The sequence below is a fragment of the Hemiscyllium ocellatum genome, chromosome 43 (genome assembly GCF_020745735.1).
Source record: "Hemiscyllium ocellatum isolate sHemOce1 chromosome 43, sHemOce1.pat.X.cur, whole genome shotgun sequence".
NCBI classification, from domain to species: Eukaryota; Metazoa; Chordata; class Chondrichthyes; order Orectolobiformes; family Hemiscylliidae; genus Hemiscyllium; species Hemiscyllium ocellatum.
The window spans coordinates 26,028,979-26,047,052 of record NC_083443.1 but is presented as its reverse complement, the minus strand read 5'-3'; the positions used below and the strand labels follow the sequence as shown (position 1 = coordinate 26,047,052).

The 18,074-nt window shown below is 37.8% G+C and overlaps 1 protein-coding gene across 2 annotated transcripts in view; it reads right to left on the bottom strand.

Annotated features, from left to right (window-relative positions):
* Positions 1 to 660: 660 nt before the first annotated feature.
* Positions 661 to 18,074, bottom strand: part of polr3a (polymerase (RNA) III (DNA directed) polypeptide A) — a 50,480-nt gene continuing 33,066 nt past the window's right edge. The window contains exons 20-32 of one of the 2 annotated variants that reach the window (XM_060854224.1): positions 17,295 to 17,465; positions 13,011 to 13,124; positions 12,858 to 12,893; positions 10,532 to 10,618; positions 10,219 to 10,301; positions 8,395 to 8,565; positions 7,659 to 7,752; positions 5,753 to 5,845; positions 5,474 to 5,638; positions 4,627 to 4,791; positions 2,533 to 2,664; positions 1,901 to 2,033; positions 661 to 1,758 (exon numbers count right to left, since the gene is read on the bottom strand). In XM_060854224.1, coding sequence (XP_060710207.1) covers positions 1,610 to 1,758; positions 1,901 to 2,033; positions 2,533 to 2,664; positions 4,627 to 4,791; positions 5,474 to 5,638; positions 5,753 to 5,845; positions 7,659 to 7,752; positions 8,395 to 8,565; positions 10,219 to 10,301; positions 10,532 to 10,618; positions 12,858 to 12,893; positions 13,011 to 13,124; positions 17,295 to 17,465 — 1,593 coding nt within the window. In that variant the 3' untranslated portion in view covers positions 661 to 1,609. The remainder of the gene's footprint in view (positions 1,759 to 1,900; positions 2,034 to 2,532; positions 2,665 to 4,626; positions 4,792 to 5,473; positions 5,639 to 5,752; positions 5,846 to 7,658; positions 7,753 to 8,394; positions 8,566 to 10,218; positions 10,302 to 10,531; positions 10,619 to 12,857; positions 12,894 to 13,010; positions 13,125 to 17,294; positions 17,466 to 18,074) is intronic. The other variant, XM_060854225.1, reaches the window with a different exon arrangement.

The window sequence follows — 18,074 nt, the reverse complement described above, 5'->3', positions numbered from 1 at the left end:
AAATTCAACTCATTCACTGGTTTGGAGAATCTAAATAGTCATTGTTGCCTGGTCGGCTCTTCATGCTGCTCAGTGCCCCCACACCATCACTGACTCTTAACTGTCATCTGACGTGACTTTGCAAACTGTTCACCACAGAGACTTCAGGAATTTACACAAAAAGCCCAATGCCACCAGTCGTTAGCATTCCAAATTTGCCAGCAGAGCTTAGATCAAATGAGCACCTAATCTTCAGTAGAATCAAATACTTTTTGTAAAATGTGGGTGCATTAATTACACAGAATTAAGATTTGATTCCATAATTTAATTCAATTAATTCTGCCTTCTTGCAAGAAATTTCAATGTAGGGAGGGAAGCAAAATATTAAACTGGCAAAATTATGACTTCAAAATGAATAAAATACACGGGAGGAAACGAGACATTGGATTCTGCATCTTGAAATTTAAAGATACGTGCTACAGTAGTAAAATGTATGTATTTTTTCCAGCTTGTTTTCCCCATCACTACAAATAAGTTTATGTCAATAAAATTAGCTCTACTCTCTCGTTGGGAAATACACATATATATGATAATTTTAATATCCTCCACTCTCTGAAAAATCTGCAAATAACGTCTACAACTCCGGAAATATCTGATTGAAACATTTACTGAAATGGATACTTTAATACAAATTTTAGCTATTGTAAGTTTCAAGTTTGGCAACTAAGGGGAAAGAGAGAAAGGAACTGAAAGTAAATGCCTTCTGGTGAGACTTTCTTGTAGACAACTTGTGCCTTAAGTAAGGCCCTGCCTCCTCCTAAACAGTATAGATAACATACTTATTAATGTCCACACCAATAGAACCTAATAATCTGGACACTCAAATGTTTATTTTGTTTCTGCAGTGGTAACTCCATTATGTTGCAACTCCAAAAGGATACTTTTAAATTACAGCAATTCAAAATATCCATCAGTCCTTTTTCTTTAGGACAGATTGCCTTTGTTCACATGAACAGCAAAACCTAATTACATGACCAGCACTTCCCAAATAACCTTTTAAACTCTGGCCAAACTCAATCAAAGCAAAGGTTAAGTTGCATGCACTATCGTTCCAGTCCAGTAACAATACGGAATGGCTGGAACATCTTCAACGTATAATTACTTCAGTATTTTAAACTTGATGGATTACTTCCACACAAGTTATCATCATAATCTGTCCAGATTCCAACACTAGAAAAATAAAATAAAACATAGTTACTAATTCATTTTTGAAATTTCAGTTCAATCAAGAGATACTTTCAATCCTTGACAACCTGAAGATTTAAACTTATAAATACCATTACTAAACCCTCACTCCTATGGGAAAGCCACAGTCATGATTTAAAATAAATTTCTTTGACATGAAAACAAATACTTTTTAGCAGCTATTCATAAAATATAACTTTTCACCAGGTTGCATCATATACTGAAGCATTTCAGTGTTGCATGATGGTCATTTTTTGGAAATACCCAAGTGTTTGGTCTGTACTCTCAACAGAGCAACAGCTGCAGGAAATTCCCTCCTGGATAGACTCCAACAAAACTGAACAGGATTCCATCAGCTAATCGTAATAAGACCATGCATATCCTGCTACGTAACAATTGGGATATGAAATTCATTATTGTCAAACATCAGTGGCCTCTTCGGTGGGTCTGGGTCCTTGTCAGCTTTGTGAAGAAGTTTGAAAAGTCCTGTCCCTATGTTCATTGGGATTCCCATAATAATACACTCTGACACACCTTTAAAGACAAAAGGAAGACGCCAGTCAATAGGAGGTTGTTAGGGACACAGAGAAAGACTAATGAGAAACAGTAGTGATTGAAGTCATAGTCACAATGCTAATCAATAAAATCAAGTTCCAAAACCACAGGCCTAACTTACCACAGACTGAGTCCTTCTGTCCAAAGTATGCAGCATCAAAGAGATGATCTGCAGTTTTCTCAAATGAGGCCAACATGAGGACACTTTCTTTCATTTTTGCCAAGCCAAACCGGGTTATTCCCAATACTTCGCCCTGCAGAGTTACGGATAGCATAGGAAACATGTATTTAATCTAATGTTAAATAGTTTGCAACTTAATTTTGGTTCGATGCTCAGAAACAAATACTAAACATCACAGAGACAAAATACCTTTACAAATGGTTTTTAAAATGAGTTACCATTTTTATTTCGGGGTGAAGAGGCATTAAATAAAAAACAAGAAGACAAAGTGGAATTACTTTAAAATGAATTTTAGAAGACAAGGAAAGGGTTATTTCTCTTCTGAAGATTGATTTGTCATCTTGCACTGCTTTTAAGAAAACCGGCACATCCCAAAAATGGGATGTTTGAATGTGCATCTCAAGACATCTGTGGCAGACAGAAGATGAACTCTAACCCATTGATGTCTTCCTAACCATAGGCAGCACACTTATTTCCCTTTGTTGCTAACACTACATGTGATCTGCAGTTGAGTGTGGAAACAAAGTGCTCTTCAGAGATTACTTCTTGTTCTGAGTGTTTCAGATTCTAACCTTGTATGTCATTAGGTCTGACAAAAGCATAACATGTCTTCTGTCAATGCTCATCCCGTGATTTTTCATTGTATATTGGATCTCATGGATGATAGTGGATCGAGCACCTTCAATACCCAATGTCTTCTCTACCTGTGGACAATTTCAAAACAGAAGCTTTAAAATAGGCAAGCTTTATATTTTTCAAAACATTTCAAGCAATTGGATAGCTAGAATAACCAGACAGGGTCAATATATGGTCCACTACCAAACAACAATTAAAGCTCTCATAGCAGACAATGGAAAGTAATGATTGACCTGTCCCCACAAGTACTGTAGCCCAGTAATTATACAGTGAAAGACCTCTCCCCACCAGGAATGTAGCCTAGTATTAAACAGAGTCAGACCTGACCACAGCAGTACTGTGTTCCAGTGTCAGACAATAACAGACCTGTCCCCACTAGTACTGTACACCAATGTTATACAGCCACAGACCTCTCCCTATTAGTGTCAATTGTTATGAAATCTATGGCTTTTTTAGCTTTGAAGAATGTTTATAGCTGTGGAAGATACTAATAATTTTATTCAAGATGCAGTGGAAAAACAAACCTACATACACACCCACACATGAATATCTTTTACAAAACACAGCCAGAGCTTTTGACAGGATATGTACATTGCTCCTGTAATCTGCAAAACAAGTTGACCATTATAAATTGGACCATAAGTGAGGAAAATAACGGCCTTAAACCCCCCATGAATTCTAAGCAATTCATCTCTACTACTCTACCATGTGAACCATTCCAAATATATATCTCTTTACATGATTTTTTTTTCCTGAACTTTGTTGTGAAATTTGCGGTTATTGCTTCAAACCATATATTCTTGTTTTCATACCCACATCTTCCACTTCAGGGGTAGGGACACCATGCAACCTTTGAAACGGAGACCTTTGTATCCTAACACACCCTTAATTATTACTCTCGATGAACTTACTTTAACCAAGTAAGGCCCTTTCTAAATTGCTTCAAGGATAAATCCTGTTCTGGTTACACCAATATGTCTTCACAACTCATACCTATGGTGCTAGGGATCATCCTTCTATGTTGGGTATATGAATATGGTGTTCAAGGTTTAATTTGCCAAAGTAGCTTTATTTTCTTCTTACTTTTTAAAAATATTTTTAAAAATATATTTACGTTTATTTTGAACTGACCTAACATAACTAAAACATTCTTAGCTGCTATTTGATAATAAATTGATAGGTTAAATGCTAATTTTAGAATAATTTCCTCAGTCCTTTTTGTTGCATTATTCACTATTTTTGTATTGTTCATAAGCGCTTAGTAACATTTACATTTCAAACAACTGAATGCCATCCAGCACTGATCTGCCTCACAAATTTCTCCAAAGTGTCCTATGGCCTAATTAGTCAATCAAATTATAATATTAATATTGTCAAGGGCACACTAACATTAGTGACAATATGAACTAAGGTTGTGAAACCCTGCTTGAACAACTTGGAAAAGTTAATTTCAAAAACAGATATTAATAAAGTTCTAAAGATAGCACAACACAGTTGCACATGGTAAACTGTAATAATGAAGTATTCTTCTGAATCTGCTGAACGCACTAAAGCCCTTTATCATATATCATCAGACATCACACATACTGAAAGTGAATAAATTATTCCATTATAATATGGCTGTGACAGCATACTAGGTGTGCAGGATTCACTATTTGCGCACATATTCATTTCCAGATATCTGCAGATATCATTAATTCCATGTATCTTACTAAGCCTCTTCATGGGAACACAATGAGTAACCTTTTCCAGATAATCAAACAAACTTGAGTCCCAGTATAGTGACATGGAATGACAAGAGTCAACTATACATTTATGGTATCCAATACAATGGAGGTGTATTATGTCATGTCATCAGGAAGACACTAATTGAACCACTCTGTCCATGACAGAAAACAGATCTCTCAAACGTTTTGGACACACATTTGCAGTGTGATTTGCAGAGGTTATAACTACCATTTCTATGTGCATATATGCAAGATTAAAAGACAATATTAATGTATTTAAGGAAAATGAGAGAAGTAGATTACCTCGTAAGTGTTGTTTGATGTTGTATGTGTTCCTTTGACACCATGAGTTGCCATGACTGCACGCAAGTTGTCACCTTCCACCAGTAGTTTGTACTTCTCCTTTCCACCTTGCTCATCAATATGAATAACTGCTCTGGAGACTTCTGGAATACCTTGGACAACAATCTGAAGCATTTCAATTTTGTTAGCTGGACTCTATAAATTACAAATGTACAAACACTAAAAATACTTTTGCTCTAAGAATTCCAACATGTTTAAACACCACCAAATGTGGTCAAATGATAGCAATGTCTCTCCCATACTTTGAACCAAATATTTTGACAGTTTAGAAAGATACTGGTCAGCCCATCACATTTGTATCCGCTCTCAATAACACTGTCTCACCGATTGTTGAGGAACATTACATCTCCCTGTGCCGACTTTGCTGGGTACAGCTGGAATTGGTGCAACACCACTGAGCCTATTTTCTTCCATCATCTTCTACTTAATGATTTTAGTTCATGTTACAGCGAGTTACACTTCATGCCTACTTACAAATTCATACTCTCCCCCCAAAATTTGATTTTATAAGGACAATAAAGGAGGTACATCCATAAAGTTAACAACTATTCCCTTTGCAGAAACCTGCTGTCCATTTCTAACTCTATTTCATCTTATTCATATCACTAACTAACACAAACAACAGCAAAGAACTTCAGATGTGGGAGATTTAAAATGGGAGTTTGGAAGAGTATACCAGACTTAAAGTTAATTTTGTTTCTCTCTCAACAGACGCTTTCTGACCTGTTGACTTTCTCCAGTAATTTTTATTTCACTAGCTGATGCTCTGTCTTTCAATTCACCTTACCTTTGGCAGTTCTTCTTTTAGATACTGAAGAACGTAGTACATCGAACTTTTGCTATTCTCTCGAGGTGTGACACACACCACAGCTTCACCATGAACTGCAACGTCACCTGGTTTGACTCGCAGTTTTGATGTGCAAATAGAGTATTTCACAGTTTCCGCGTTCACCTTGAAGTTAGGATATTGGAATAAAATTACTTTCTTAGTTATTGCTCCAAGGAAACAAGAGGAAGGAGAAGGTTTTCTGAAAGACGGATCAACACCAGATCATAGCCTCTTTACCTCTAGTCTCAGAAGTCGGATTCTTTCTAGGGAAAGCTTGACAAGAATGAAGCAGTCATCGGGCAGAAAAACTTCTTCAATATATTCTGAAATCTGCAAAATTAGTAAATTAAATATCTTCAGCTAATTAAAATGTTTACAACTAGTTGTTTATTTCAGTTAATGCACAAATTTCTTTGCTTCTTCATAAGTTAATGCAAACCTTCAAAAGAACTAAATAAGTTCCATTCAGAAGCTACTTTCACTTTTAATAGTCTTCCCAGTTTAGATATCCGTCTTCATTGGTGCATTACTCTCAGCTTTCCTATTTACATGCAACCTGCTGTTTCAAAACATAAGTATCTTATATTTAGCATAACGAAAGCTCCCAAGGGCTTCACAGAACCGTGATAAAGCAGAACACTGAACCATATAAAGCAATATTAGAGCAAATGGTCAAAAGCTAGGTTTAATGAAGTAGGTTTTGTGGATTCTTAAAGGAAGAAAGCACAAAGATTTGGCATGCTGCCAAAGGTCAAGCACTATGAGAGTCAAGTATGCTCATGTGGCTAGAATTGAGCAAAAACAGATTTCTTGGAAAATTATTGGGCTGGAGAGGATTCCGAGGATAGGGAAGCAAGTGCAATGTAGGACTTAAAAGCAAAGGACGAATTTTAAAATTGAGTATTGCTTTATCAGGAACCAAAAAGTTCATAAGCAAACACAGGAGTGATAGTGCAGATTTGGGGATATGAATTCACCTAAATCTCTGCCACTCAAATTGGAGGAGATTAGAATATGGTAGGACAACCAGCAATCTGGTGGAATAGTTTGAAGACAATGAAGGCATGTATGAAGTTTTCAGCAACAGATGAGTGATGACCGAAGTGGGATTACACCATGTTACAGAAATAAGACATTTGTTGGTTTGTATAGGGTTACAGCTCATCTCAAGGCCAGATATGACACCAAGATTGTGACCAGTCTGGCTTGCCCTCAGACTGTTGCCATGTTACTGTGAATATTCTGCTTTGTTTGGAGTACACTATGTAACAATCACTGCAGGACAGCTTTTAAATGTGGCACTAAATTAAGTTTATTATGACAGCTGACCACTGTGTAATACTGTGCTGAGTTTACCAAACACAATGCAATGCATTGCAAATAGATAACACCTAGATAATTTACTTCTAAGGTATTAACAGTTCTGGGTTATTCCAGAATCTTTGAAACAACCCAATACTATAATGAACTCATATCAGAAGTAGGGACTTTGAAGGAGTGGCAACCTTTGAAATAAAAACTGAACAAATACTTGGAACCATTATTCAAAGCTTGTGAAAGCTGACCCAGTTACATCACAGATACAACTAGTTCAACTTTTGATGAGGTTTTTATCTGTGCAGCTGACAGATGACATATTGAGATGTTCTCCTACCCTGGTAGCCTGATTACAGTCCAACCAGACAAAGTCACTGGTGCTTTAGTGATGAAGACAGCAATTGACAGTGCACTGCAAGGACAGGCTTTGATCGATGAAATTGATTTTTGTCATCATTTTGGCATCTACTTTCTTTGATGTTTAGAGCAATGTCATGAGGGGTCAAATCTCCTGCATTTTAACAAAGCTTAACTGAATGTCTAAATAAGGATGCTGTTATTTTCTTTTCATCAGTGGTGCAATGATCATGTAGATCATGCCTACAGCAGATCAGCAGCCAGATAATTCTCTCTTGGGTGTACATTAATGTGGTCATAAGGATATCTAGTTTCACAAAAGATCACCTAAAAAGCCTGGTGTTTGATGTCAGTTCTATAATTTTACAGAAAAAAAAAGTATGATTCCAAAGCAACTGCTGCATGCACCAGGCAACAGTGCGTTTAAAACGAACAGAGAATGTTCTCAATCGATGAAACATTGACCTACTTCTCCGAGCAGAGTCTTTTCAATTCTTCCTTTTACCAGTCGAGCGAAGTCAGCATCATCATCTTGGTCAAGATGTGCTGTAATAATTGGAGTACTGCAAAGTAAATTAACAGCTTACTACTATTCATGCTTTGAGCTCAGCCAGTCCAGAAGAAAATGTTGAGGACAAACTTATCTGTGAAGGCGTTCTAGAATTTAAAACAGTGGAAGAACTGACTGCCCTCTAGGAAACTGCAGCATTGAATCTGAAGAACTGAGAGTCACTTCAACTTGCTGGCTCATTTTGTGGACTTGTGACCACTCTTGACTAAGGTGGTAGATATGCCATAGGCTTTGACTTGCTACCTTGTACAGATTGTTTTTTTGACGAAATGAGAGCCATATCAAGTGCACCATGCATCAAGCCATGGACACAACATTCTGACTCATTTTGCCCTAAACTTTTCCTTACCCTTAATCTTATTCTGTACACCTGAAAGAGGCATATAGGAATAAAATTTCCATGCAAGAGAAAACAGACAAAACAAAATCAAGTATTAGCTTTCTAAATTATGTTTGGTGTGACTTAGGCATGTTAAATAAAAACTGTAAATGGATAACAAATTGTCTTCATGGAGCATCAGTGGATAGCAACAGCAATTAAAATCCTGCACACAAGCTGCTTTAATACTCAGACTACAACGCAATATTTAATAAACTAAAAGCATGCAGAAAAACAAGCCATGTTTGGGTTTACCTTATAGATTTTGATGCATTAATAATTTCTTTTATTCTGGGTACACCCAGAGTAATGTTCATTGAAGCTACACCAGCAAAATGGAAAGTCTTCAAGGTCATCTGTGTGCCTGGTTCTCCTATACTTTGTGCACACAAAGCACCAACAGCAGAACCTGGCTCCATCTGAGCTCTTTTAAAGTGGACAAATATGTAAGAAATTAGGATGAACAAGGAAGAGATCACAACATATCCAACAATGATTTTTAATAAATTATTAGATATCTTTGTAAAGAGCTAATCCTATTATTTTTTATTCCCAACTACAAAATACCTTAACCTTTTTCATGAAGTCTGAAATGACATGTAGGCTCGACAAGGACAACAGACACCATCCTCTCTGCAGCACCCCCCAAGAGGACATAAGTAAACCAGAAGGGTTACTACAACAAGGATTGATTATTTCTCGGTCACCATTACTGAGACTAATTTTATAACCTCTTATATTTATTAATTGAACCAGCTGCTGTGAGATTTTAACCCTAGCATTCACCTGGGCTTGCAGAATACGAGTGCAGTGACATTACCGCTATACTGTCTCCTCCCCTTTACCATCACTTTTCCACGCAGTTCATTTAAAACTACTTACTGTGTAGAAATACATTTCTGCAGTTTGTCTTTTTTTCTGGGGAATCACCTTAAACCTGTGCCCAGTGATTACTCAAACTTTTGTCATTGAAGTGGTTTCTGTCATTTCATTTTTTTTTCTCTTTTCATCACAATTCTTCAAATCTTGGAACACCTCTGTCAAATTACTCCTCCACTTCTCTATTCCAACTAGGAAAACTAGTATTGTCATGTAACTGAAACCCTTAAGTTTAACACATACAACAGAATTTTAGTTATCAGTTGTTAAACAAAAGATAAATAGGGTGCCTAACATCTTCAGTGCTTGTGGCATGATACAGATCTCTGCCAATCCCAAGGAGTGCACACTTCTGAACAACACAGTGTCAAAAGGTGTGGTGCTGGAAAAGCACATCAGGTCAGGCAGTAACCGAGGAGCAGGAAAAATCGATGTTTCGGGCTAAAGTCTTTGATGAAGGGCTTATGCCTGAAACGTCAATTCTCCTGCTCCTCAGATGCTGTCTGTCCTGCTGTGCTTTTCCAGCACCATACTTTTCAACTCTGATCTCCAGCATCTGCAGTTTTTATTTTCTCCTATTTCTGAAAAACAGCCAAGTTTACAGCTAAATTTGAATCAGCATTAAATTAACTGTTTAAGCAATTTAATGTGTTGACCTTGACTCAGGGTTAGCACTCTCACCTCCAAGTTAGAATACTGTTTCAAATCGTCAAAGTAACAAAATTAAAGACCTTCCGTGCAAGTAGGACTGTGAAGATTATGCAACCAAAATACACCAAAAATCAAACATAAAACGAAGAAATACAGATGATGGAGATCTGAAATCTAGACAGAAATGGTGGAGAAACTCAGCAAGTCTGGCAGCATTCATGGGAAGAAAGTAGAGCTAATGTTTCAAGGCTGGTGACTCTTCATCAGAACTGGTCATTGGACTCAAAATGTTAACTCTGCTTTCTCCCTACAGATACTGTCAGACCTGCTGAGTTTTTCCAACAATTTTTAAACATCAAAAATTAGTTCATCTTCAATAAAGTGATTCAAATCAATAAATAGGTTCTTCAAACTAAACAGCCACTTCAGCTGCTAAACCTCATAGCTGCAATTGTAACCAGGGATTATTTGATCCAAAATAAATCCAATCCAATTTAATGAATATGTGCACACAAAACAGATCCTCAATCTTACATATTTAAATCTCACCTCATGTACTTGTCTCTACAGGTTTCTAGAAATTTGTCTACTTGTGTAGGAGTTATTCGGTTCAACTGGTATAAAACACGGGGCTAGAGAGATAATTAAAGATCAATTACTAATTATGAACTAGTTAAATACTATAACCATACATACTGATGAAAGGTATTGTTGGAGTGTGAAGTGTATATATTTTACATAATTTGTGAGTTTTAACGCAATGGAATAATGCATCAACGAGATGAATCACATCTCCCTCTTAGCTGTGTATTAAAAATAAGTTATACACATAATGTGAAGAATGTAATATTAAATTTAATACCTCAGTAGTTCCATTGTCATTAATCCCATATTTGTCTCTAGTTTTCTTGATCTTCTCGGAAAAATCCTTGATAAAATTTTTGATTGCCTAAAGAACGAGCAGATTCATCATTCAGAACATTTTGTATGAAATCCAATTCTTAACCATGGAGACAGTCTAAATAGTAAAATTAATTTCTTGATCAAAATATATTTCTCAAATTTAGAAGATTGAGAGATTCCTGGAATGCTCGCATCAAAACTCTATTTGATTCCAAGATGGTCAGTGGAATATTAGACTAAAAAGTCTGGTCTTGTGAACTGGAAGTCAATTTGTTTGAAGGAGATATGAATTTAAATAACACTGTACAGGTTATCTCATCTATCCCAAGTAAATCATAGTCACCGGTGCATTCATTTTGGAAACAGTGAATGACAGACATTTAAAACTGGTTTTGGGACAGACTTGGAATTGGTAATTAAATCTAGTGAAATCTGTTGTTTGTGCTCTTTCTCGTTCCAATTTTATTTCTTGATTTCTCAATTGGTTTGTGGACCCACTCTACAGTCTATCAGTCAGAGTTGTTATATTTCAGTTTATCAAAGAATTTCAGAGGTTATGGAGCAGCTAGGTCAAAACTAGGCATTGTAATTTATCCTAAGTAAATGTCCTGAATTGCTGTGATGTTTCAGTTCATGGGAAATACAGGGATAACTATAGAAGCTGTGAAATGCACAAAACAGATTATCCGGAGAAGCCTGCACTAAAAGCAGAAATTCTTTAAAGCACACACCATGCTTAATCAAATACATCCAAAATATTAGTGCATTCTTCACTTGCAATCAAACAGAAGATTCCCAGTTATATTCATTCCTCATGGATAATGCTGAACATTAAGATTTGAAGGTACTAGTAAGCAGGTAAAGACACTATGCAATGTTACAGAGAGCCATACAGAGCAGTAACATTTTAAAATCAATCCTGAAATGATCTAATCTCATTTGTTATCACAAAGGGAAGAAAATGCAACGAATGCTCTTTGCCCCAAAAGTAGAGTTGCAGAACTCATTTGCAAAGATATCCTGTACCACTAATTATAATCGGTCAGAAGTAGGAGACAGAGTGCAAATACAAAGTATACACTCTGAAAGGTAGGGCTGTTGTGGTAAAATGGTAGCACACCTGCCTTTGAGTCAGAAGGCCCAGGTTTAGGTCCGGCCTCCTCTACAATAGATCTGAATAGCTTGATCTACATTCTAATAGATTGCCTGTGCTCAAGTCTACCTACCCCAAAGTGTGTCATAATATTTCCAAACACGTTAATGAAAATAACTACACTTTGATGGACAGGATATTCCAAACAGTGCTCCTCGTGGTGCCTTAACCATAATATCTGTGTGCCACAGCAGAAATGTCCTTCCATCTGGGCCAGAAAGTCTGGTTTCAGGTCATACTGCTCTGGGAGCAAGTTGAATAAAACAAGTTTAAAGAAAAAGGGTCTTCTGGCGTAAGTGATGTTCAAATCTCTCCTGCTTCAGAGGCCTGTCATAACATGTCCAAATAGGCTGCTTAAAAATAACCATATTGATGACATGGATGAACTAATAAAGGGGGTGAAATCTAATAAAGCCGAAATGTAAACAGGCCGCAATCCATCTTCTTGATTTCAATTGAACTGAGTTGTATAACAGTCAATACTGGCCATTGGCGTCATCTGAACATGCCAGTTTGTAACCATCCCTGGAGAGAGGTATAAGCAGACTAAGATAATTTAATTAGCTACAGGTTTGAGATTTAAATTAAGCTGGAATCAATGAGATCACAGCTATTTTCTGTTACCCACAAGGATGAAATAAATTTGGTTTACTTAAACCCAGTTGCCTTCAAATCTCAATTAATAGTGCAATACTTCTCAAAATTTGATAAAATTGTGCTCTTAATTAGGAGGCATAGGAAGGTCAGTAGAGATGTCTATATTATCGTTGCACTATTGTTGCTAAATGTAAAACACCACAGTCGTGCTGGACAAAGAGTAACAATCCTCTAAAAATTTCCAACAAATAAAAATCTGATCTTCCAGGGTGATCTGGTGGGGAATTCTGACTTGAGGTTTTGATCTACAACAATTATTTGCTTCATGAGTTATTAATACACAAGGTACAGTATATTAAAGTTACCTGATGCAGGGGTGCAAAACTTATGGGCTGTAAATGACGTTTTGTGACTGATTTTAAAAACAGTTCAGATATACTGAGAGTTAGCAGCAAAATCAGCCAGGCATTAGGGAAATGTTTATAACAAACAAGATTCTGTAAGAAATGACCAATCACACAACTGTAGCCTTTACCTCAATGTATTTCTCACAATCAGTCCCAGTTAGAGCCTTTAGAAATGGGATAGGATAATCAATACACAGACGTGAAAGAAAACAAGAAAAATATTTGCCTGCATCTAAATATACATTATGCTTAGATGTAAAGAGAACGAAAATTCTGTAAACCTGCAGATATTCATTTTGACAACAAAGAAATTCGCTTCTCTTCATAATTGCCTCTGCAGCTGCAATCACTTCATTCTTACTCAAAGCAGGTTCACTGTGACATGGGTAAATGGCCTAGGAGGAAAGAAAAGAAGAAGAATCAGGGAGATATTGCCTTAAAACCCAACTGGAAAATTATACAACTTGAGACTGCTTTGACTAAACATTAAGCAGTAATATGTACTAAACAAACTGGTGGTTTATCTAGGACCAAACATTTGCATGAACTATGACAAACCATCGCGTTGTCTCCAAAGTAACAAGCACATACATGCTAATTGTTTTGAAGTGCTAAGTAAACAAAAGTTACCAAGTCCTGTCTCCAGTGTTTAAAAAAATTCAAGACCACAGTTCTTGAAAAAAGTGCAGTAGTTATACTTATACACCTGTATGCATATACAGAGGAACCTTGATTATCCAAATGACATGGGCGAGGAGGATTTTATTCGGATAATCGAATGCTGGATAACACAGTTTAGCCAAGCATCGTGACCTTGCGATCTCATTTGGATAATCTGAAATTTGGATAATCGAGGTTCCTCTGTATTTAAAAATGAGAAAACATTTTTGTTTTCCTAATTCAATTGTGAAAATTAAATACAAAGTCATGTATTAACGCAAGTTCTATTAGGCACCTCCTCCTGAAGAAACAGCGATTGATCGAACTAAAATCATCTTCTCAGGAATAATTTAATGCTCGCAAAATTAAATTGCAACACTGAGTATGGCCAAGTTGAAGCAGAGACTTTGCACAACAACGTCTCAAAACTCCACTGAACTTCCCAACTCATCCACACATTAATAGCGAAGGGTTATTCATCAAACGCTTCACAAAAATTCTTGCAAAATTCAACAGCAGTCTGAAAGATATTTCAATGACAGGACCAGTATCTGAGTCAGTGAAGCCATATACTCCTACTCAATAATGTCTGAAAATGTCCTCAGCTTGCACTTAAGCCTCCAAATAACTGGCAACACACTCTAGTAAGCAAACCCTGGTACCTCACTTTGGCTGGAGAGTTAAAATACACAAAGAACACTGGAGGAACTCAGCAAGGCTGGCATCATCTGTGGAGTGAAACACAATTAGCATATTGAGTCTGACATGACTCTTCTTCAGAACGGACACTTGGAATGTTAACTCTATATCTCCCCACAGATGCTGCCAGACCTGCTTACTTTCCATAGCATCCTGCTAGTTTTAGATTTCCAGCATCTGCAGTATTGGATTTTTAAATTAAAGACAAGGTATCATCAGTTTTATCATGGCAGACAGGAGATTCCACACCTCTAAACTGCCTGTCAGAAAACTTGCTTAAAAGTACCTTTGTTTAAAACTCTGACTTGAAATGCCAGCCTTTTGACCAGTGCACAATGCTATACAATACAGTAGCAGGACAAAGAACCTTACATGGACTATTACAAAGTTTAAGTGCTGGTAAACTCTAATTGATGGAAGCCACCTTTGTGAACTCATGTCACAGGAGTAAATCTTTTGGACCCAATGCTGGGATTTCCATAGAAACTAAATCGAGCCTGACCAAAATAATTTCTAAATTCAAATCGATTCTCCTGAGTTCTTACAGTCTTCGTAATTTTATTTGCAAACAGCATGGTAGACAGGGGGCCAACAGGAGAATTTTGGCTGGAATTTGTAAACGTAAGAAGCATTTGCGTGTTCACCAGCGTCACTTATTAGATTGGATGGCTAGAATACCCCTCTCTCTAAAGTTCCTCTTGTGCAGTACCAATGAGTAGTTTATCAATAGCCATAATCCAGACAGACTGTGTTTTGCCCAAGGGTCATTGTCAGAAATTCTCCCGCACAGTGTTTCCCTCACTCGCTGGTGTGCCATTGCTGATAACTGCCAAGTGTAAGCCAGGGCTTGATTTTGAGTGATTTCTTTTCAGAGGAGTTGAAGTAGCCCAGTTCGCCAGTTACATGGCTATGATGTCTTTAGTTGCAAATGTTGTTGGGGGCTAGGGGGAGAAAAAGCTGGTGGGCAGGAAAGGTTGGAATAGATACATGGGAGCTGCAAATGTGTTGCTGGTCAAAGCACAGCAGGTTAGGCAGCATCTCAGGAATAGAGAATTCGACGTTTCGAGCATAAGCCCTTCATCAGGAATAAGAGAGAGAGAGCCAAGCAGGCTGAGATAAAAGGTAGGGAGGAGGGACTAGGGGGAGGGGCGATGGAGGTGGGATAGGTGGAAGGAGGTCAAGGTGAGGGTGATAGGCCGGAGTGGGGTGGGGGCGGAGAGGTCAGGAAGAGGATTGCAGGTTAGGAGGGCGGTGCTGAGTTGAGGGAACCGACTGAGACAAGGTGGGGGGAGGGGAAATGAGGAAGCTGGAGAAATCTGAATTCATACCTTGTGGTTGGAGGGTTCCCAGGCGGAAGATGAGGCGCTCCTCCTCCAGCCGTCGTGTAGTTGTGTTCTGCCGGTGGAGGAGTCCAAGGACCTGCATGTCCTCGGTGGAGTGGGAGGGGGAGTTAAAGTGTTGAGCCACGGGGTGATTGGGTTGGTTGGTTCGGGCGGCCCAGAGGTGTTCTAATAGATACATGGGAGCAAAGGATGAGGGAGGGAAAAAAATCTGAATTGTTGGTCGTAGAAGAGATGGCAACACTGGCTGCCTTGGAGGGTGAGACCCCGAAATCTCAGGTGGTGACTCTAACAGAACCCACTCTGAGCTTTGGAAGCCCAGTTCTACTTGTGCTGGGTTCACAGACACAAGATTAAATCTTAGCGATCAAGAAAGAACAACAATTGGGAAATCTTTTCTGTTGTGAAGCTTTGAAATTCCCTTCCAGAGTTGAGAAAGAAATGATAAAATTCAATAAGAAGAGATGGGATAAGCAGGACTAGGAAGAGGTATTACAAGAAAACAGGAACATGACTGGTAGTTGTGCTTCGGATCAAGTGAATACTGAAGACAGACACACAAGACAAGCTTGTTTCTCTTTTATTGTAACGGTTATTTGAAGGTGGGGTAACTTGTGGTAGAGAATGAAATAATGTAGGCTTTTAGTTGCTTAATTCATTGCTAACACTCTGAGAGGATCCAGGTTTGATGGCTATGGTTTCAAGACCCAATTCAGTGATTTGAGTAAATACTCCAGCAGACACTGAATGAGGGACTAAAGGGGGTGTAAGTAGAGGGAATAGGTTTAAGGTGAGAGGGAAAAAATTTTAAAAAGGATCTGAGGGATTACTTTTACATGCAGAGGTACGAGCTGCCAGAGGAAGTTGTGGAAGCAGGTACAAGTGCAATATTTAAAAGGCATCTCGATGGGTACATGAATAGGACGGGTTTAGAGGAGCATGGGCCAAATGATGGCAAATGGGGCTAGGTCAGATTGAGATATCAGGCTGATTTGGACGAGATGGACCGAAGAGTCTGTTTCTGTGCTGTATGACTCTAAATACATGAAACTAAAACAGGCAGATAATCTTAGAAAGAGGTTAATGTATTTGAAGGTGCATACCAGCAAAATGTGAGATTCGCCCATGGCATTCTTCCATCAAAGGAGACTTGCAGCCAATCATCTCAGAATGACTGGGACTTAAAAGAATATCATCCTATAATTAACAGCATATAGCCTTACTGCAAAAATGCTACTGCTTACAGCAGAAAAATCTCACTCAACATTGAATTAATGTTTGGTAAAAGGAAAAAAAACTGAAGAAGAATTGTTCAACAGTAAGATTGACAGTGACAGGGAGAAGGTTGCCTATTGGACAAAGACAAGTGAGGCCAGAAAAAATTCTGTGAAAGCATGGTAATGATGGGAAGTGATGGCTTGAACTGCAAGATCAAATATACTTTGAGACAATCAATTAATGCTTTAGAATACAAGTTTTAGAATTGAATTAGTATCTTGGTACTTGCAGACATGAAGAATTCTTATTAACCTGGAAAATCCACAAATCTTTAGAACAACAATGATGAAAACAAGATAAGAGGGATTTGGCTTCTCTTATTTGCTGGATAACATGACTTGAAATTATCCTCATACAACAGGAATAACTTTAAGATCTTTTCCTTAAATAGAAATCACAAAACTAGTCGATATATTTTAACTCATTACAACTAAGCCTGTAGACAAAGTACATCATTTATATATATTTGACCTCAAGCAGGCAGAATCTAAATTAACCTGGGTTTTGTAGAAGCAGCACAAACTTCAAGACTGACCAGGCCCCACAGCACATTACGCCACACATCAATAATTATAAACAGAATATTACCCGAATATTATCCAGAACCCTCTTAAATTCTAAAGGTTCATCTTTGCCTTCCATAGCCGCTGGATCTAAGCCATCGCCACCATAGATAAACTGGATGACATCACCAGTTGAGCTGCGAACAGTTAAATCATACTGTGTGCAAAGATCCTCTAAAGATTTAACCAGACGTCTCTGGAAAAAGGCAGAAATAGAAAAGAAAAATTCAAACTAGACACACACTAAACTTTTTATTGGCAATGAACATCTATGGATGTACAAGCAAGTTTGCACTGTCAATTTCAGAAATGGTTCCAATAACCAAAAGGGACAGATAAAAGCAGCTGAAGTACTGAGCTACCAGCAATGACCAATATCTGCCACTAGATGGAGCGCAGAATGGGAGCCACAAGAGGAGCAGCAAACTTGTAACAACCCAGAGGCTTTAAAAGTTAGAACAAAAGGAGGCAGGGAGATCGACAGTAATGAAACAGTAACTGAATGCAGGGGCAGGAATGGGAGGAAGGCCCAAAATAAACTGGAGCCATACTGGAGCAGGAAGAGAGGTTCCAGTGGAGGCACCAGACATGAGGGATTTCAAAAGAAAGAACATAGGTAGGCATATGAGCTGGGGGAAAGAAGAACTTAAAGAGTGATAGGTGAACAGAAGAAATAAGGTCAAGGTTTCAAGGCAACAAAACATGAAGTCTGTAGTAGATAATGTTATAGTGCTACTCACAACGTTAACTGAGTGAACTTTAAACAAACTTACTGCATAAAACTGAGAATGTCACAGGAAATGTT